At 46.1% G+C, this 21820-nt stretch overlaps 1 protein-coding gene and 1 long non-coding RNA gene across 2 annotated transcripts in view; one reads left to right on the top strand and one right to left on the bottom strand.

Annotated features, from left to right (window-relative positions):
- LOC132006031 (uncharacterized) overlaps positions 1-5395 on the top strand; it is a 25470-nt gene extending 20075 nt beyond the window's left edge. Inside the window, exon 3 of the long non-coding RNA XR_009400962.1 lies at positions 5346-5395. This is a non-coding gene — a long non-coding RNA (uncharacterized LOC132006031). The remainder of the gene's footprint in view (positions 1-5345) is intronic.
- LOC132006030 (polycystin-1-like protein 2) overlaps positions 1-21820 on the bottom strand; it is a 162106-nt gene that overhangs the window by 55316 nt on the left and 84970 nt on the right. Inside the window, exons 7-14 of the mRNA XM_059383644.1 lie at positions 15856-16085; positions 13671-14075; positions 11135-11212; positions 8397-8446; positions 6569-6686; positions 4379-4586; positions 2012-2129; positions 1198-1339 (exon numbers count right to left, since the gene is read on the bottom strand). Of these exons, the coding sequence (XP_059239627.1) occupies positions 1198-1339; positions 2012-2129; positions 4379-4586; positions 6569-6686; positions 8397-8446; positions 11135-11212; positions 13671-14075; positions 15856-16085 (1349 nt within the window). The remainder of the gene's footprint in view (positions 1-1197; positions 1340-2011; positions 2130-4378; positions 4587-6568; positions 6687-8396; positions 8447-11134; positions 11213-13670; positions 14076-15855; positions 16086-21820) is intronic.

Genomic DNA, 21820 nt, shown 5'->3' on the forward strand with positions numbered 1-21820 from the left:
TTTATATATATTTTTAAGATTATATGTATTTATTTGACAGAGAGATACATAGCAAGGGAAGAAATATAAGCAAGGAAAGTGGGAGAGTAAGAAGCAGGCTTCCTGCTGAGCAGGGATCCTGATGTGAGGTTCGATCCCAGGATCTTGGGATCATGACCTTAGCTGAAGCCAGACGCTTAATAACCAAGCCATCCAGGCACCCAAAAAGGGCTAATATTAATAGCTTCCTCACAGCTTTGGTGAGGAGGAAGTATTTGGGAAACAAAATGACTTGTTCAAGGTCACCGAGCTCAGAAGGGCCATGCCCAGAATCTAGAAACAGGCTGATTCTGCCCAAAGCCTTGCTTTTTCCAGGCCTCCACCTGCACCAGCATCCTTTATCACTGGTATTTCAAAAAGAGTATATACCTGGAAGAGCTGGGCATAAAGAGAATTTTAACCAATATGATTTTAACTAATTCCTAACCAATTTTTAACCAATTTTAACCAATCTTTAACCAAAATGATTAGTGTAGGGGTGCTTGGGTAGCTCAGTCATTAAGGATCTGCCTTTGGCTTGGGCCATGACCCTCCAGTCCTTTATACCCGCATCAGGCTCCCTGCTCAGCGGGAAGCCTGCTTCTCCCTCTCTGACTATGCCCTGCTTGTGTTCCCTCTCTTGATGTCTCTCTCCCTCTATCAAACAAATAAAAAAATCTTAAAAAAATGATTAGTGTAGACCTAATCCAAAAGGTTCGGGGCACACCTCAGAGTGTTCATTTTGAACTAGTACCTCAGGTTGTTCCAGTATGGGAGGTCCGTGGGCCACTTTGAGAAAAACTGAGTCAAGTGAATCCATCCCCAAAAGAATAAAATAATCACCCATCATTTGTCGTTTTGAGAATCTACATTTCCTACAGCACTGGGCTTGTTTAAAGTGAGAATCTTCTGGCAGGACACGCGGACTGCACCACCCCGGAACAATCTGTCTCCTCCACCCTGCATAATGCAATTCAGAGGCAGGAAACTGAGGTGCAGAGAGTTGAAGTGCCTCGCCTCCCAGCTAGAAAGTGGTGGCAAAGGGATGAACCCCAGAGCCTGTGTCTGGCCCCTGACCCTGCACCGAAGTCCCACATTTCAGGGCTTCTGGGTTTGTCTTGGTTCACTTTCTGTGGCAGACGGGACCCATGACAAGAAACTGAGCGGGGGCCTGCACACCTGTGGCTCTGTTCCGGGTGGCCTGGCCCCAGGTCTGCAAGAAGGAGCTGTTCCGCCGCAGTGTGGAGGTGTTGCTCTGAGGGAGGGTTGAAGCACTCAGCCCAAATCCCCGGAATCTGCAGGCAGCCGGGAGAGGCTCAGCCTGAAAGAGAGCAGCAGCTAAGAGACCCTGAGGCTTCAACCAGGCTCCTGGACTCAGCAGGGCAGTGGCTTCTCACCCCTGGGGCCTTCGAGCAAAGACACCACAAGCTTCCCTGAGTCAGCCCAAATACCCAATTTCTAGCCCGATGTAGGTGTTTGTCTGAGATCAGACAAAAGGTGTCCCTTGAAGGACACCCCTAGACTGGGATTCATATGCAGATCATTTACTGAGGGAGGCTCTTGGGAAAACCAGAGCGGAGAGGGAAGCAGAGGGCAGAGAAATGGTTTCAGGAGGTGTCCAGCCAGCCTCAGCCTGATCCCACAGTGAGTGTGAGCTGTACCACAGAAGTTCTCTTACTCAGAGGCAGGGGGCTGGGGCATTAGACCCCCACATCCATCGGTGACCAGCGAGCAGTCCCTCCACAGAGGCTGGGACGGGTGTATCAGCCTGGGCAGAGGGACTGAGCTGGGGCCCCCGCAGCACTTGCTGTGATGTTTCCCCATTGCTTCTGCTCTCTTGTGTTCATTCTCCCTTCTGCCCAGTGCCCTGGTTTTCCTCTGGGGAACACCACCACCCCATCCCCGTACCCCCAGCTCAGTCCTGGGCATGTGACACACGTGGCTGTCAGTCAGCCAAAACAGGAGTGGCTGCCACCTTCCCCAGTGTCCTCACCTTCCCCAGAGAGGCGTCCTCTAAGTCCCAGTTGAACATGGCTACTGAGGAGTCATCCCCCATGGTGACTCTGAGCACGACATCTTCACTGGCATTCGCTGGTCCACAGTTCTCACAGCTGAGAGGGAGATAGAACAGAGTGTGGAAGTTCACTTCAGCCTTGTGGCCTCGTTGTCTTTTGTCTGGTTCTTCTCAGGTCATTTGTGAAGGTGGCAGAGGGCTTTTTTTCAAGTGAAAGAGGAAATAAAAGTAACCCATGCCCCAACCAAAGCCAGGACATAGCGTTGGTCATGGAGGTGGAATGATTTGTGCCTGACTGAATTCCCACTTCATTCCTGATGAAAGACAATGGTGCGGAAAGTGCATGAAACCTAGGGTCCTCAGATCCTGTCCCTGTCTCGTAAGAGTGGTTACCTTGCACGAGTCACTTTAACTCTCTGAGCCTCAGTTTCCTCACCTGCAAAGTGGTGGGGGGCGTGGGAGGGATAAGAGCAGACAATATTGCCGTGATTCCTTCTAGTTCTAACAATAATAAAGGAATGCTGTGGTTTTATTGCATGCATGCCACAGGTTATAAATGATTTGCATCATTGTTTGCTTATCCAGGGCTTACCACGCCCCTAGGAGCAATGTATTAGAATCCCCTATCACAGACAAGCAAAGCAAGCTCAGGGAGCCAATGTGATTTGTCCCAGGTCACATAACTCCTGGGGAAAGGGAACATGCACCAATGTGATTTGTCCCAGGTCACATAACTCCTGGGGAAAGGGAACATGCACCAACACGTCTATATTCAGACACTGGGCCTTCTCTCTAGCATCCCACTCCCTCCCTAGTGCCAATAAAAGGTCACTCTGGCGCCTGCCGTGTGTCCAGTCCATGTGCAGGACCTTTCAGCTTTAACTTCTTTGCAACTCTCAATCTCCCTACTTCTGTCTTCATGTCCATCCTAGCACAGGTGTACCAGACATTCTCCTACAAATCTTTGTGACTCTGGGCACTAGGAGACTAATGTCCATGGACTCTAATCTCCATGGACTGTGTCACCTGAGTTTCCGTGCCTCTGGCTTCTGGTTGGGTCGAGCAATGGGAGGCACTGGCTGGGGATCAGATGGTGAAGGTGGGGGAGGTGGGTATTTATTTACCAATGGCCCTGCGCCTTAACAGGTGGGCAGGAGTTAGCAATGGCTGTTCCTCTAACCAAGACCCCAGCTCCCGGTGGTCCTAGCAATGCCATCCCCCCTCCTTTCCTATGCAATCCTGAGAAGGAAAGTGGCTTCCTCCTATTGTAGTCCTGCACTGCCAACCCTAGTTTGTTCCCTTATCCCTGCCTGCATCTGTACGTAGACCCTTTGTCCAACTCTCATCAACTCCCAGTTTGAGGGAGACAGCTACTTCTTTTTCTTTTTTAAACGTATAATGTATTATTTGCTTCAGGAGCACAGGTCTGTGAATCATTAGTCTTACACAGTTCACAGCACTCACCATAGCACATGGCTCCCCAGTGTCCATCATCTGGCCACCCTGTCCCTTCCCCCACACCCCATTGACCCTCACTTTGTCTCCTGAGATTAAGAGTCTCTTATGGTTTGTCTCCCTCCATGGTCCCAACTTGTTTCATTTTTTTCTCCCTCCCTTCCCCCTCTGACCCCCTGCCCTGTTTCTCAAATTCCTCATATCAGGGAGATCATATGATAATTGAGACATCTACTTCTTGCTCGGACCCACTTGATAGACCAGGCTACCTTGAGCTCTCACCTTGACTCCTGCAAGAACTCAAGTGATCTCCCGGAGCCCTCTCTTGCCCTCCTCCAACCCACTCTCCACCCTGTTACCACAGAATTTTGAAGTAAGGCACGATCCCCTCCCCGGCCTACTTGCAACTCTTGGGTGACTTTTCCAGAACTCTATAAAATGATGTCTATGATATAACTCACAAGGTTCCACCAGAGCCAGGCCCTGCCTTTTCTCCCAGTTTCTTTTTGCCCCTCTTTCTCCCTCCATACTTGAGCCACACCTGTCTCTTTCACTTCCAGCTATTCTGTGCTCCTTCCTTTTGCCATCCAGTTTCCTCTCCTGCCCCCTTTTCTTGCCATGCTAGCTCCTCTTCCTTCACATCTCTGCTAAGGGAAACCTTCCCTGGTCCCAAGTCCAGGATGCTGTCATTGGGATACACTACCTCCCTGCATTCGTTGGGGCCAATCATTGCTGACCACCAGGAAGCACTCCATGTGAGAACTGTGACCAGGTCTATTGGGCCACTCCTATAAGACTTGTCCCTATGTCTATGCCAGCCCGAGCTGGGTCTTCAGTAAATGGTGGCTGAAGGGATGGCAATGCCACAGGAGTTTGCTCTCTTGCCCCCACCTGACTCGAGGCCCGACTTCCGGGGGGGCAGACACATAGAGGCACTGCTCCTCCCGGTTCTGCAGCTCCCCGCCTCTCCAGGTGGCCAGGCGCAGGGTGACGGTGGAGTTGGGCGGTGGCAGGCAGGACGGAGGAAGCACCAGCTCCCTTTGGTCTGTGCGGAACAGCTGCCTCTCAACACAGTAGCTCCACTGGGCCCAGCAGCGTCCTGAGGGGAAGGGGGAAAATGCTGTTACCAATCCAAGGACCCTTCCGGTTTGGCATTTTGGGGGAAGAAAAGAGACATAGATAAGAAAAGGAGCTCCAAAGAGAGAATTTGAGGAGCACTCCCACTTGCAGGGTGTGGCAACAGTGCTGCGGAAGGATGCTCCTGGGGAAATGAGTGGTGCTTCCCCCTGACTCTGAGCACACCTGCAGGGGATGTCAGCTTCTTTTACTTCATGTGGCACCGGCCACTGCTGAAGAATGAGCGGCCAGGCATACAGCAGGAGAGAGGCCAGGAGGATAGACAGCTCTGCCTGGGTGAGCACCGAGGCAGTTTCTTGTCCCTGGTGTAATTTCACTCCACCTGGAAGGCTGACCTCAGCTGTACGTTTCTGTGGGTACACTGGGGACCTGGGGACCTGGGGCCTGTATCCCATCTGAGAGGCCGCATGTCCCCTCTGGCTTTATGATACCATCTCAGTAAGTCCCTGTATCCTTTGCCCTTCATCTCTGTTGATGGATCTTTATCCATCAATCACCTCGCTTCCCCCGTCCCCCTCGTTATTGGATTTAGGGCCAACCCAGGTAATCCACGATGACCTCATCTGCAGAGTCTTAATTATATCTGCAGAGACTCATTGCAGAGGTCATTGTTCTGGGGATGAGGACATGAATGTATCCTTTTGGATTCAGTGTTTAACTCCCTATAGGCACCAAATGCACAGAGTGGAGGTGATTGCCTTCCCATCTTTGTCTTGCACAGAGTTCTGGCGTGTCCTTCCGGAGCCTATCCCTGCCTGCATTGGAATATAGGTATGTGTGTTTGTGTGTGTGTCATTGTTCCACACACAGCATTCTCTATGCCCTTCTGGACTTTCTTAATGCATCTTAGTAAGCATCCTGTAGCCATACAGCTGCCTTATTTTTGTTAACAGCTATGTAGTCTTCCCTGTCTGGATGTACCCATTTTATTGAAGCATTCCCCGCTTGATGAATATTCAGGGTGCTTGCAATCATCTGCTATTTCCACCGGTGCCATTCATGAGACATGATCTAGGGTCAGGCCATCAGCTCAACCACCCAAACTCTATACGTGCATCCTCTATGAATCCTGATAATGAGAATTAATATTCAAAAGGGTATACTGAGCACTTACCAGTGGATATCGAAAGGCTTCAAGTTTTCCATGACTTTTGACCCAGCTATCCCATTTCTTAAAATTTATTATTTTCTAAAAATTTATTTATGAAAGTAACCAGAGAATCAAATAAAGATAGAACTATAGGGATGTTCATTACAATGTTGTTTATAAGGGCAGATAATTCAAAATAACCTAAATGTCCAAAAAATAGGGTACCAGTAAATAAATGATCATATACTAACTAGACAGTCTATTATACACTTATTGTGAAATCAAGATGGAGAAGATATCATGACATTAAAATATACAGGATATATTGTTCAAAGAAAAAACAGTCAACAAAAATAATATGTACAGTAGGGATGGCATTAATTTTCAAAAGAATGACTGCCCACCTAGGCTATATCCCTATAGAGAGGAGGACAACCATTTCTAAGTAATGGGCACTGGTGCTACTCTCTTGATTTGTCTGAAAATGCCTCCTCACTTCTAGACTCTTCCTGGCAATGTATCAAGGGCAAGGAAGTGAAAGGAGGGCAGTTGTTGTTTTTATTTTATTACTGACTTTTGTGATGAAAATAAAGCAGATTGACTTTTAGGACTAATTACTGTTCTCACATATTTTACAGATAGTGCATCTCCTTGTTGCCTGCCTTCAAGGCTACATCTGCCTTGGTTTCCTACTGCTTCCTCCGACCCTGCCATTTACATGGAATTCTTAATCTGGCACTTGCAAGGGTCAGGCAAAAGTGATACCGGTGTGAAGGTTAAAAAATGGCAAAGCTGACCTCTGTCCATTACTTTGTGGCAAGATAGGATAGTTCCAGAACTCTGCAGACACCTACCACATGACCACTGGAAACGTAAATCCTTGTCACTGTCTGGCCAGCCCAGAGTCACAGTCGTGAAAGGATCCACATACTGACCAGGTTCCATGTATACCTGCACGTTCCCTTTCTCTCTCTGCAGAAAAAGCAGCTGGCTGGTGAGATGCCCATCCACAGTTGGCACGCCACCTCCCACCCCACAGCAATCTGTGCCAAGGGTACCCACAGTATAGGGTGTGGAATGGAAACAGACCCTGTGGGACCCACCTGGCTCACCTCCAGGGATGAATCACAGGGTAAGTAACTTTAGTCTGAATGTGGGCTCAGTGTTAAGGGTCCACCATGCATCCACCTTTAACAGAGCCTGCTCTGGACCAGTCCCCATGCTTGATGCCCAGAGATACAGGAATAGAGACCTGGGCCTTGCCCTTAAGTTTGGGAGGGAAGACAGACAAGGAAACAGACAAAATACAGAGTGCTAACTGCTGCGGAGAGAAGGGGTCCAGAGGATTATGAGAATGTGTAAGAGGGAGGCAGTAGGTTGAAAACATCTGCTTCTATGAAGATTTGATATCATTCGATTCCTGGGCTGCTGTGGATTAAATGAGGGGAGGTTGTGACATGCTTTCTACTGTATCTGGTGCAGAGGAAGGCACAGAGCTATGACCTCTACAAAGTGGATAGCTGGTGTCAGGGCAAGTTTCTCCAGAGGACAGGATCACAGAGCTGTTGTGAAGGAGGAGGAGTAAGTGAGCCTGTGAGTTCTAGGAGGAGAAATCAAGAGGCATAAGATATTCTCCTTGAGTAAGTTCTAGTAGGACCTATTAAACGGCCACCCTGTGAGGACAGCCTGTATAGCAGGAAGCCTCATAGCAGACCTCAGCCCCTAGTGGTCTCCCATGGCCTAAGAATAAAACCCAAGTCCCTGTCTTGGTACCTAAGACTTCATGGGATCTGGCCTCTGTCCATTTCTCTGTAATCTCCTACATGCTCCTCCTACCCAGCCCCCTTGGCCTCAGGCCAAATTCCAGCCCCAGGGCCTTCATATCTGTGCACCCTGAAAGCTCTTATTCTGCTTTCTAGCATGACTGACTATCTTATCTTCAAGTTCCAACTTGAATGTCTCCTTCCGACAGGCCTGATCACATTTGCTAGGCCACCCTGTGTTGGTTGCTGTCACTGCACCCCATTGCTTCTAGTTAGACACTTATCACAACTCCTAACCAGATGCTAATTTATTCCGTAGTTTCACCTACTAGTCTCCAAGAAGGCAGGGGACCATGGCTGTTTATTCACTTTTGTAGCTATAGTCCCTAACACCAGGCCTTGGATAATGTAGATGTACAGTTTTTGTTATTGACATGCATAAACAATGTCAATAGCAAGGAGTTGAGGACTTAGTCTTGCTGTAAAAACTAAGGAACCCAGGTGTGTTTTCTAAGCATCAACAGCTATAAATTTTCCTCTGAGCCCTGCTTTAGCTTCATCCCACAAATTTGGATAGGTTGTACTATCATCACTCAAAAAATGTTAAAATTTTCCTTGTGAATTTTTCCTTTGACCTCTTGATGTTTTTCAAATATGCTCTTGAATATCCAAGATGTCTAAAAGGTATGTACCTATCCCAGATATCTTATTACTGATTTGTACTGTGATACTGTAGTGGTTGGAGAATATGCTTGGTTTGATTCCATTCCTTCTGGATCTCTTTTCAAATGGAAGAAACTTCTATGCTTCCTAGTTTTCTGGCTATTAGCACCAGTAAGCCCAAAACCAAAACTAAAGCAGAGTTCTTAGACATCTTTTTCTGGTGAGGTGTTAAGTGTCTAAAAAAACAAATACTCACATTCTTTTCCTTGGCATTTATTCCAGATGGTTCTTGCAGACTGGAAGGAGCTATAAACACAGTGGGAACAGTCATCAGACTTTGGTAGTGTTGATAAGATTGCCAAAGGGCAGAGGCAGAGGTATGCTCAGAAATTTAGCATACATTTAGGCCATAGAAATGGGTAAAAACTCAAACCATCTTGTCCAAAATTGGACTAAAGACACCTCTTTGGTTGTTAGGAAAGAGGCAGGCAGTTGCTAATGCAGATAACACAAAATTTGGAGACAGGCCTGTGGCTGTATGTTGTTAATGTTTAACTACCAGTTAAGGGACGGAGTGGGGAGCTCTGATTTGTAGTGTTTGCTGCTTTCTTTGGTGTCTGTATTGCCACTAAGGCAGGTTTCAAGCTGCCAAGCTGACCGCAGTGATTGTAGAGCAAGAGGTGGACAGAACCAGCTCTCACAAGCTGCTGGCAGCCAGCCTCAGCACACCATGGTACATTTCTGGGTTCTTCTATTGGCCTCTTACCGGCTGTGTGAACCTCGGAATGTTAGTTATTCTGAGTCTTAGGTTTCTCACCCCTTACAGAAAGGCAATTCCCATTTCTCAAGGGCTGAATGCTGTGCTTAATTGCTTTGTCATCTGTATATATCTGTAAAGAGTATTATTATATCAAGTCTAAAAAATGGAAAATGTACATGCAGTTGGTATGCTCTGAAAATACTGAACAATGAATATGTTAAAGTGTAGTGATTAAGATAGGAATGTGTTTTATCTGCACTGGCAGATTCATGTGTATCTCTAGACCCCAGTGACCTGGTTATTTTAAGATCTGAGTACCATTGATCTGTAAAAAATTCTCTCCCAGTGAATTCCCATTCAGAGAACTCCAACTTTGAAGGTCTGTAAAAATTATACAAAGCAAAGCTAAGATGCTAGACACAGAAGCTGTTCTTAAGCCTTTTTTATATATAAGATTTCATTCATCTATTTAATTGGCAGAGAGAGAGAGAGAGAGATCACAAGTAGGCAGAGAGGCAGGCAGAGAGAGGGGGGGAAGCAGGCTCCCCACCGAGCAGAGCCAGATGCGGGGCTCCATCCCAGGACCCTGAGATCATGACCTAAGCCGAAGGCAGAGGCTTAACCCACTGAGCCACCCAGGTGCCCCACCATTCTTAACCTTAAGAAGGAAGATGGTCCAGTAACCCTGAGTGAAGAAATCAGGAAAAGTAGTTGCTACCTCTGATCCTGCCATGAATTAGCTTAGTGACTTCTGGAAAGTCATTTAAACTCTCTCAGCCTCAGATTCCATATGTGGAAAACGAGGGCCATGGACAGTAGCAAGGACAGATGTCGTTTTCCCCCATCCAGGTTTTTGGGTCCCCCTTCTCTTGGTAGGAGCACTTACAGGTGACATTTTCCCTGAGGAACCCTCCTTCCCCCACTCTCAGTCCTTGGTTTGGGTGAAGCTGACCCTTCATCATATTCTGGGTGAACATGTGATTCTGGTCTGCCCAATACCACTTTCCCCTGGCCTCAGCACTGGGTCCTGGAGGGAACATGAACCAAGCTTGGACCAGGAGAGGCAACCTCAGGACTTCTGGAAATATCCACAAAGAGGCACTCCTCCTCTAGGGTTAAAGATTGAAGCCTGGGGCCATCCTGCTACTGCTTGGGAAGAGGGAATCACAATGAAGCCTGAATAGAATGAAGAGATGGGAACAGACAGATTTCTGATGACTGATGATTGAGTGACTGGATCCAGCTGTGACTAAACCCTGGCCTTTTCTGAGTTGATAAAACTTCCTCTGACTTGAGCTAGTTTGACCTGTTTTTCTCTCCATTGCTGCTCAAAGAGCCCTGGCAAACACATTTGAGATGAACTTTCAGCTCTGTGACTGCCACTGTTGGTTGCCTATCCAGCAGCCAGTTCCCCACTCTTCCCGGTTGCCAGAATGCTTCCCAGCATTCCTTACAACTGGGGTGCATGACCCTGAGTGATGGTATCTGACAGGAAGATTGCTAGGGATGAGCTGGGGAAATGCTCCCTTCCCACCCCAGTAACAAGAGCTACAGAAAGGGAAAAAAGCTTGAGCAGCTGCTGAGTAATGCTGGGCTGACATGTGATGTCTGGAACTGCAGCAGCCATGTTGATGAGATGCAAGCCTAAGAACAAAGCAGAAGCTCTCAGGATGGCAGAACTGGACAACAGGGGCACCTGGATGGCTCAGTCTGTTAAGTGTCTGCCTTCAGCTCAGGTCATGATCCCAGAACCCTGGGATCAAGCCCTGAGTCCAGCTCCCCACTCTGCCTGCTCCCCTCTCCCTGCTTATGCTCTCTCTCTCTCTCTGTCAAATAAATACATAAAATTGTTAAAAAAAAAAAAAAAAAAAAGAACACGACAACAGAATGAACCCGGGTCCTTGTGGTAACACTAAGCCACTGAACCAACCCTGGAATTACTTACCTCCTAAATTCTTAGTAGGTGGAACAATAAAACCTTGAGCAGAAAGCCTCCTTTGTTGGGCTTTTTGTTGCTTGGAGCCTAAAGCAACATAATGAATACAAACTCGGATGTTCAGAATTCTTAACAATGGTTGAATGTTTTACTGCTTATTTCACTGCCCCTTAACATCTATAGAGCGAGGTAAGTATTTCAGAGCTTTGTTGTGAAGAGTTCCTCACTGGATCCCAAGCAAGTGCAATGCCCCAGACTCTGGTCATGAGTTCTGTACCCACTTCCCGAAATTCCTTGCCTGTGACAGTGATGCTTCCGACTTCCAAACTTAGGTTTGAGAAGGCATTCCTTACCGTCACAGTGACCAGAAAGGTACCTGCAATGCAAAGGGTAGACAATTATGGGTGTTGTAATAAATTGTTTGACTTCTGCTAAGACAGCTCTCTTAGCATGTACTTCTCAGTTCCACTGATGGCAGAATTTGAATCTTTCATCATCTGAGCATTTAATGAACCCCTGTTGTATACCAGACATGGTGCAAAGCTCTGGGGACACAGAGATGAATGAAATGTGGTCTTTGTCTTCAAGGTCCTTATAGTCTAGTAGATATTTAGGAGACCAAGTGCCAAACCATGGCAGAAATTGGTATGGGGGCATTGTGGACATGGAGCAGGGGATCACTTCATGGATCATGGATCATGGATCATGGTTCATGGAGGGGGTTAAAACTAAAGTTCAAAGGACAAAAATAGTGTCCATCCTTTGAGGAGAGATTCCAGCAGAAGGAAAGACATGACAGAACTTTTAAAAGATTGCGGGGTAGAAAACAGAAAAGAATTTGTAAGACTTATTTGGGGTACATATGTATCCCACCCCTCTTCTGTCATGGGGAAGGGTGGTAGGTGCTACCTTCTCAAGTCTAGAGGGAAACTCATGAGAGGGGACGCTTGGAAAGGTGAATGTGTGCTCTTTGAGGTTGAGGACCCCCATGGAAGTGTTCCTTACTCGTGCCCTGGGAGGGTGGTCTATGACAGGGGGTCATGACAGAGGGTGGAGTGAGAGGGAGAGAGGGAGGGAGGAAAAGTTCTGCATTCCTGCCTTTGGAAAAAACTACAGTCACTACTGGTAGCTGGCCAAGGAAAAGGTGAGAATTTTCTGCAGACCAGATGTTTGTCTAGGGGAAAGGGAGTGCTGGAAAGGGCAGCAAGAATGAGAACAGAGGGGGCGCCTGGGTGGCTCAATGGTTTAAGCCTCTGCCTTTGGCTCAGGTCATGATCTCAGGGTCCTGGGATCGAGCCCCGCATTGGGCACTCTGCTCAGCTGGGAGCCTGCTTCCCCCTCTCTCTCTGCCTGCCTCTCTGCCTACTTGTGATCTCGCTCTGTCTATCAAATAAATAAATAAAAATCTTAAAAAAAAAAAAAAAAGAATGAGAACAGAGAATGACCTTCTTGGTGATCCAGAAGCAGCAGCAGCTGGCCAGCTGTGGCCAGCTGAGGGAGAGGCATCACCCCTGTCCCGGGAGCTGGGGGACACAGCAGAGGCTTCAGAAGCCCAGAGAAGCTCCCATAAGACAGCTGCAAACATCTGCTGGGCCCTGACAGCAAGACCAGCCAGGACTGAGCCAATGCCACCAGGTAGTGAGGATTTCTGTTCTACCTGGTTCCCTCTCCTTCTTCCTCACCCCCTTCATCCCTGGAGCCATCCAAATCTGTTTTTCTTGTGGGGAGAAGACTACTTGTCATCTAAGAGTAAGCCAAAACCTCATAGGGCCTGCAAAGGTTTTATCTATTATCCCCTGCCAAACAACTTTTATAGAAGACAAAAATTAATTTGCATTTGAATTATAGCCTATATGTTGTATGTATTTTCCATTGTCATTTCATTCCATTCTGGATTCCCCCTGTTTCAAGCTGGACCTCTGATACCTGGCAGAGTTCCAGTGTTTTTCTTCTCAAATCTGTCATTTAACCTGCTATGTCTTTTGCCATCTCTGCTGCTGAGGGCATGATAACCCCACACCTGCTCAGTGTTCCCCTCTTTCTGACATACCTCTGAGACCCAGGGCTAGGGACCCTGGAGACAAGATTCTAGGTGGGCTGGAGGCTCTGTGACCCTCATCACATTCCTGCCTGCTGACCTCACCGCACTGCCCTGAAGGACTCTGTTCTCTCCAGATTAAATGCAAATGTCTGCTGTGGTCTCTGCCCCTGGTGGTGCCAGCCAGTCTGTCACCCTATCTCTGTTCCAGCCACATCGTGACACTTTCTCTCTTCTCCCTTCCTCTCCCACTCTTGTTTTTACCTCTTTCTCTCCCCCAAGGGCATGGACTAGTTTCCTGAACCACACACTCCTCTAGAAATGATGGAAAAATTGGACTACTCCAGCCCTCCTTCAGTGGTTCTCAGTGGGGGAGATTTTGCTGTCCAGGGGACAGTTGGCAATGTTTGGAGGCATTTCTGTTTGTTGGGACTTAGGGGCCTGGAGCTGCTGGCATCTAGTGGATAGAAGCCAGGGATGCTGCTGAACATCCTACAATGGGCAGGACAGCCCATTGTATGAGACAGTCCATTGTATGTTGTATGACCATTGGGTCATACAACAAAGTATGACCCAGTCCCAAATGTCAGAAGGGCCAGAATTGAGAACTCCCGTGACTCTGAACTCTATGAAGGCAGATAATAAGTCTCTTCCTTATTTTTGTGACATAGGCTGGATGCTGTGAACCAGGTTTGTGACCAGGACACACTGAAACTGGCTGGCAGGATGCTGGACACCTGAGTCTGGAAGGGAAGAGGAAGGAAGTTTGGAAAGGGGGTCTGCCAACCCCAAGTACCTTCAAGAGGAACTGCCACATGGTAAATCCCAAATGGCGCCTTGAGGCTTTCTTCTTGGTGGGTGAAGGTTGCATTGAGTCCTGCCACTTCAAAGGTCAGCCCCTCTGGGATACCATGAGCCACCGAGATGTTGACCAGTAGGTCTTGTCCAAGCTCCAAGTGGTCAGAACCCCAGGAGGCCTGTAACCCTGACAGAGGCTCCATGAAGTGGACTGTGATGTTTCTAGAGGGTGCAGAGGTGGTGGTGTTGCTGGTGGCTCGGATCTCCAGCTGGTGCATCCCGGGGCCAATCCTTTGCTGGGCCGCTCGGTCCAGGGTCAGATTGTAGGGCAGCAGGCCGCTCAGTGTGGTGAACTCAGCCAGGCTTGTGTTGCCTGACAGCACAGTGTAAGTCACCCCTGTTCCTATGTGGGATAAGAAATATTTAAGAATGTTGGCAGCAACCATGCTGGTGACTGTACCAAAGTAGGCAAGACTAGCTCTGAGATCAAGTTCTGGATATAGCTAGGGGCATGGTATAGCCATAAAGACATGTGGAAGTGTGAGTCCCAACCCCAAGTATTAACTGTGGTTATCTCTGAGTAATGGGTACATGAAGGATTTTTCTTTTTGGGTCCTCTCTGCTCATCTGTACATTCTAATTTATACTATGCATGTGTTACCCATAAACTTAAAGGTTTGTAATAAAGATTTGAGAACATTTTGGTGACAGGTTTGGCCTTGGAAGAAGGCTAAGAAGGAAGCATCTCCCAAGGCATGGCTGATTTTTATGCATGACAGTTAGCCTCCAGTCTTGTGCTAGGCAGGAGCAGCTGAAGCCATTTCCTTCCACCTCTGCAGCAGACTGCCTGGAACCCTGCTCCTCAGGAACACGCAGCCTGTCCCCATTAAGATGGGGCTCCCTTACAGGCTGGCACTGGCTGTCCAGCGGAATATTGTGGTTGACTCTGAAAATCGGATTTAAACCACCGAATTATGATTCTCTCCAATAGAAACCAAGTGAGTATATTTTCTTGTTTGAGCAAGGACGATGCAGCTAACGCTGCAGAGAATAATGTTAGCCCTCCGACTCTCCCATTTACTGCTCCCTCTCCCCACACTCGGCGAAGAGCAGGCACTCAATTATATTTGTAGAATGAAAAATGAATGAAGGATTATTTTAGGTTTCCCAGGTGCACAGAGCACCATCTTCAGCCGACAAGGACACCAGAACAGAGAGGAGCCCCAACTACCGCGTTTAAGGGCCTGTAATGGCTCCGTGAAGTCCCTGCTGAGTGAGGCTCTGGGAGCTGCGAGGTCGGACTGAGTCACGTCCTCACCTCTGCAGCTCCACGTCAACGCAGTTTACCTCAACAGGCTTCTGTCCAGGTCGCACATTGGACCTGTGCCTGCAGGAAAGATGCTGCCTTCGGTGATGATGGGTCTTAGCTGGTAGGGTCTCTATTGACAAAAGGGATAATATTCAAGAGTATTCAACAGGTGAAATTGCGTGGGTCCCTCCCGACAAAATAGGATGGATATTTTGATAAATCAGAATGGACACTGTGACCAATCGGAATAGATGCTGTGACCGATCAGAAGGGACACCTTGCCTAATCAAAATGGACACAATGACCAATTAGAATGGCCTCTGTGACCAATCAGAAAAGAAACTGGCCAATCAGAGCAGACGCCAGCCATAAGAGGTGCTGTGGCTGGAGCAGTGCTTGTCACTGACTAGCAGCCCTGACTGGGGGCAGCATCACTGTGCCAAGCTGGGCAGTGCTGGCTGAACTGGGATGGCCTCAGGCCCAGCTGGTAGCTCTCCCAATCCTAGTCAAGTTCCCCCAAGAAGGAGTGACTTGGAAATTCAGTTCTTCTTACGGGACTGTGGGCGTGCAAAAATGGCATTCAGAAGGCTGAGAGCTTCACTAGCTTACTAGGCTTAAGACTTTGAGCCAATTTCTGAATGTTCCCTCTGTTTCTTCATCTGTAAAATAGAGATGATAGTAGTAATGTGTAACAGTATGTGGAGATAAAACTAGTACATATAAAGCACTTAGACCAGTTACAGGCACATACTAGGTGCTAAGTAAATGAGCTAAAAAACTAACTCGGTACCTGAGTGCCAAAGCCTGGGAGTTGGATGGATAGATTTGGGGAAAATCAAGGTTGCCTTGACCTTGACCATTTCTGCAGACTCACCTCCATCAAGCACCACCTGAATCCACAATGGGTCCCCGAAGACAGCACAGCAAAGAGGGCTGGCTCCTGACTGGGACAGGCTGGAGCACCCAGTCACACTGAGCTGCCCTATCTTGTCTCGGATCGTCACATGCTTCTGAGCCATCACGTGCCACTCAGTGGTTGTGCATTCAGCAAACACAGTGAATTCCCCGGGGGCCGTGAACTGGTGGATGATGTTGCTGGATGAACTGCCGGCAATAGTCAGTGTTACCAGTGTTAGGAACACACACACACATACATTCACACATGTGTGTACCCATGCACTCACCCGCCTCACACTCCCCTGCTCTGCAAAGATAAATGAAGAAAAAGATGCTACTCAGCCAAGCTGTTGGTGTTCATGAAGATTACGTGGGAATGTCTGGAGCATGTAGAAGTGAAAGAAAGAGCAATAACCAGCCAGGAAGTTGAATATTTGGTTACAAGTCTTTTTTCTGCTATTTATTTCTTCTGTGGCTCACATAAATCCCCTTTCTGGGTCTTCCTTGCTTCATCTGTAAAATACTATGCCCCAGTCTACCTTTCTGAGCCATATTTTCCCATGTGTAAAAGGGGACCCTAGCCCAAATGTATCAGAATTATGGGTATGTTTTGCTTCTCATTTTCTCAATGAAACTAATTAAAAATCTCTTAACAGGGCCTGTAAAGCCCCACATGACCTGCCTTCCTGAACTCATCCCCATCTCCTGCCACAGCCCCCTAGCTCAATGCCTACTCCCACCTCTCTTCAGTTCCTGGAATATACCACCTCCTGTCTGCCTCAAGGCCTGCAAGTGTGCTGTTCTTAGCTGGGAAAGCTCTTGCCCATCTCTGCTCACACTCACGCTGTTCCTTCTGTTCTCAGCTTAAACATCGCCTCCTCAAGGAGACCTTCCTTTGGTTCCCTATGAAGGAAATGCTGCAGCTTCGTTGCTTCTCCTGGGTGACACTCATCCCTTGTGTGCTTGCTCAGTCACTCTCATTCTTTCTGCAAGGTTGTCCACACAGTGTCTGTCTAATTCTCAGTTATAAATCTGACACCAACACAGTGCCCAGCACAGAGTGGATGCTGAGAAATATTTGACAAATGAGCATATTTGTGAAAAAGCATGGAAAACAGTGACCTGACTTTTGGTGCTGGCTACCACAGTGTAAGCCCACCAGAGCCTATTTCTTCCATTGATTACCATGAAAACCCTGGGCAGATTTCAAACAACAGCTGACAGGTGGGGAAGAAAGTAAAAACTTTAAGAATTATCCATAAAGATGGGGTTTTCCTGTTTTGTGTATTTTTTAACCTCCTGTCTCTCTTGGCTTTGTCCATAGGGTAGCATGAGTCATGAAACTGCACAATGGATGAAGAAAACAAAAACCTCTAGAGAAAAACCCTCTGTTTAGCCAGAGAACCAGGAAAAGGGACCCAATGAGCTTGAAAGCACAGGGAAAATATCTGTTTTGTGTTCTCTTGTTTCTCTCTTGGCCCTGACCTAGGCTATCCTCCCTCAGAGCTGCATTGACTACTTAAGGGGATACAGACACAAAATCCCTAAGAGAAAACCCATCTTTCTAGCCAGAGGAGCAATGGAGAAAGACCTGTAGGAGCTGGAAACTGTGGGGGAAACCCTGAAAAGGAGAGATCTGGAGAGGAGGATCCCCCCACTTCTGTGAACAACCCAGCACAAACCATGACCTCACCCAGAAATTATGCAGGTGCAAAACAGCCCCAAAGACACACAGCCAAGGCTTTGTTGAAGTCAGACTACAACATAAACACCACCCAGAGTGCCACATGTGTGGGGCAGACCCAAACAGCTTTGGAAACTGAATGGACATGGGAAACACGGCTCACAGAAGGCAAGTCGTGAAGTGTGGTCTGAGTCTAACAGGGGTGCTGCCAGCTAAAACAAAACAAACAACAAGCCATTTTCCAGAGGATTTAAACAGGATCCAGAGTCTCAGAACCTACTGTCAAAATGTCCAGAATAATCCAAAATTGCCTGATATACAAAGAATGAGTAAAATTTGATCCAGTCTCAAGGGAAAACATAATAGATGTCAGCCTGTAGATGACTCAGGGGTGGAAATTATCAGACAGACTTGAAATCCACCATCATAACCAAGCTCCATGACATAAAAGTAAATCCTCTTTAAATGAATGGAAAGCTAGACATTCTGAGCAGAGAAACAAACTATTTTTTAAAAAATTAAAATTTAGAAAACCACAATACCTGAAATAAAAAAATTTTACTAGATGCCTGCAATAGTTGAATAGTGACAACAGAGGAAAGTTGGTGAACTTGAACATAGAGCAAGAGAAAGTATCCAAGTTGAAGAACAGGTGTTAAATACATTTAAATATTAATAAAATATTGAATTGTTTAAAATGAGCAGAGCATCACCAATCCATGTGACAGTATGAAAAGATAAAATATTTGTGTCATTGGAGTACCAACGAGAAGAGAAAGATTGGTGTAGAAAAATATACTGAGGAAATAATGGTGAAAACCTCCTCAATTTGGGAAAACCCTACATTTAAAGATTCAAGACCCCCCCAAAGGAAAAAAAGTGAAATAATGGTGAAAACCTCCTCAATTTGGGAAAACCCTACATTTAAAGATTCAGACCCCACCAAAGGAAAAAAAGTTAAAGAAAACCATCCCCACACATATAGTTATCAAACTGCCAAAAATCAAAGATTAATGAGATAAATCAAAAAACCAAACTGCTGGAAAAAATGGCACATTACATGTAGACATGTGAATGAAAGTAGATTTCCCCTCAGAAACCCATGGTGGTCAGAAGACTGTGGCAACATCTTTAAGTGTTGAAACAAAAGAACTTTCAACACTTAATTCTATATCCAGCAGAAAAGTCCTCCAGGGAGTGAAGCAAAATAAAGGCATTCTCAGGAATAAAGAAATCCTCTAAGAGGATTTGTTGTCAGAAAATCTACTATAAAAGAAATGGTTAAGGGAGTTTTTGCAGCTAATGGAAATATCAGAGGGGAACTTGGAATTTCAGGAATGAAGGGAGAGTACAAGTAATGGTTAATTACCTTGGTAAATGAATAGGCTACTTTTCTCCCTTAAGTTCTTTAAATGTGTATGACTGTTGAAAGGGTTTTCGATGTATATAAGTGTCCTACATAGGACAATTATAAAGGAGGGTGAGCAATGGGACCCATATGCCAGTAAGGCTTCAACATTTTACTGAAGTCAATACTAACTCCATTTGGACAATGAAAGATTAGATGTATATATATATATAGTAATCCCTGAAGCAATTACTAGAAAGGTAATAAAGAGAACCAAATAATATATATGTTAAAATGGAATACTAAAAATATGCAAATACTCCAAAAGAAGATAAGAAAGGAGAGGAACAGAGGGAAAAATAAACAAGGGTGAAGAGAAAACAAGTAACAAAATATAGTAGACCTAAACCTAACTATATCAATAATTACATATAAATAGTCTAAACACAGCAATTATTGTGCCAAATGGGATTTTAAAAAACCAAGACACAACCAAAGACTGTCTACAAGAAGCCCACTTTAAATACAATGATAAAGATACGTTAAAAGTACAAGTATAGAAGCTACACCAGCAAACACTAATGAAAAAATGATGGAGAATGCTTTATTAATATCAGACAATGTAGATTTCAGAACAAGAAAACACTGACTCTTTAGAGAAATGTGAAGGATGGTTTTGAATAGCAAAATCTGGCCTGTTTTTCAGGGATCTGCCTGGAAGAAGCAACTCGTTCCATTTTCTGAACTCTGCTGCCAACTGAAATTGCCCAGGACTAAAAGGCAGAGAAACGGATTTTTCCTAATTTGTCTCCCAGTGAGCTCACCCAAGGGAAAAGACAACAAAGTGGTTTTAGAAACTGCTGCCAACAAAGAGAAGATATGCTCAGAGTACAAAGCAACAGAGGCAACAACTAAACATTTCTGTTACGACGCTATGAGCCAGCAATTCCACTCCTGTGTACAAACCCAACAGAAACATGTACATGTATGCACCAGAAGACACGTGCTCAAATGTTCACAACTGCGCAATTTGTAATTGCCAAATGGGAAATCACCCAAAAGGACTGCCATCACTAGAATGGATAAGTAAACTGAAGACTGTCCATACAATGGAATGCTATATAAGAATGAGAAAAAATAATAATGGTTACGCACAACAGTATGGACAAATCTCAAAAAGGTATTGTTGAACAGATGTCAGACACAAAAAAGAATACACTTTATGATTCCATTTATAGAAGCTTCAACGGGTCGCATTGATTGATAGTGGTAGGAATCAGTACTACTAGGGGCCTGAGGAGGATTCCTGGGAGGCAGGTCTTGTTTTGTTCCTTGATCTGAGTGCTAGTGACATGGGTGTGTTCACTGTGTAAAAATTAACTGAGCTGTGTCTTTGTGTGCATTTTTTTTGCATGTATCTATGCTTCAATAAAAAGTTTAAAAATTACTTTAAGATACTGCCACTCACTGATTTGTACATGCTGCTTAGTAGTTGACATTAATGGGATGTGGCTTTTATTTTATTTTTTTTTAAGATTTTATTTATTTATTTGACAGACAGAGATCACAAGTAAGCAGAGAGGCAGGCAGAGAGAGAGGAAGGGAAGCAGGCTCCCTGTTGAGCAGAGAGCCCGATGCGGGGCTTGATCCCAGGACCCCGAGATCATGACCTGAGCCGAAGGCAGCGGCTTAACCCACTGAGCCACCCAGGTGCCCCGGGATGTGGCTTTTAGAAAATGGAGAAGATAGCTCGTATTTTTTATCTTTGCTCATAATGTCTAATTGTTATGAATACCAAGGTCTGTGTCATTTTGTTCATGTCACTCACAAGTTGCTAGCCAGCTTCGTGGACAGATCAGGCAGTGTGGTGGAGTGGAGAGGGTCAGAAGCTGGAAGTGAGGTCTCCAGAGCTCCATTGGCCACCTGCATAACCTAATGTCTCAGTGCCCTTGTCCATATAAGAAGGCGAGAGCCATTCCCGGCTGGGTCATTCTAGGGTTTACATGAGACCATGGCTGAGTAAGTACCTGGCATGTAATGGACTCAAATATTGTATTTTTTTTTTAATAATAGGATGACATTTATGCCACTTAGCCTCTTAGAAATAAAGGTAGTGTCTACTTCTATGTAATGTGAATATAATGGCCACAGTTGTTCATTTCTGAGAATCAACTCTGTGCCGGTTCTTTTCTTCTTTTTAGTCCCATTTAGTCCTTAAATTACCAAGTGATATTAGCAATATTTGCAATAATATTAACAATCACAGATCATGTACCTGAATGCCTAAAGATTCTTATATATCCTCTGTAGTGGATGCACGTCACCGAGAGCCTGTCCTCCGAGACCGAGGTCTGCATCCCCCCAGCACTTTGGCCTGTTAGTGCTGGAGGGCTCACATCTGAATCCATCTCCAGGAATTCCCCTTAGCTCCCTTTAGGGAGCTGGCTCCCACAAAATGCCATCTTGCCTTCAATGGCTGCCCAGGGCCAGAATACAAAGGTTCCACTCTCTTGCCTCAATCAAGTCAGGTCCTAGCTCTAGAGTTCTCTATGGGTTTTAGAGGGGCCTGTGTTGCTAGTGTATCCCAGTCCAACTTCTGCCCCTTCTCCATCCAGGTGCCCCCCAGGAAACCTGTGCCACAAATCAGTTTCCTGGTACCCAACCTACATATTCTCCAAAAACAATTTCTCTAAACTGGCTGGCAGCAAGGCTGTTCATCAGCATACCCCTTTTGAGTTTTCCAGCATTGTCTTTCATTTTTTCCCACACACCTCTGAAATCCTGTTGTACTACGGGGCTCTAAGTTCCGTGAGGAGACCTCAACCCCTTCACATCCATGACCTCCCTTGCTGTACCTCCTCTGGTCCTGCCTGGTTCCCCCGAAAGACTTCAGTCCTTTGTGACCATCAC

Source organism: Mustela nigripes, chromosome 17 (genome assembly GCF_022355385.1).
Source record: "Mustela nigripes isolate SB6536 chromosome 17, MUSNIG.SB6536, whole genome shotgun sequence".
NCBI classification, from domain to species: Eukaryota; Metazoa; Chordata; class Mammalia; order Carnivora; family Mustelidae; genus Mustela; species Mustela nigripes.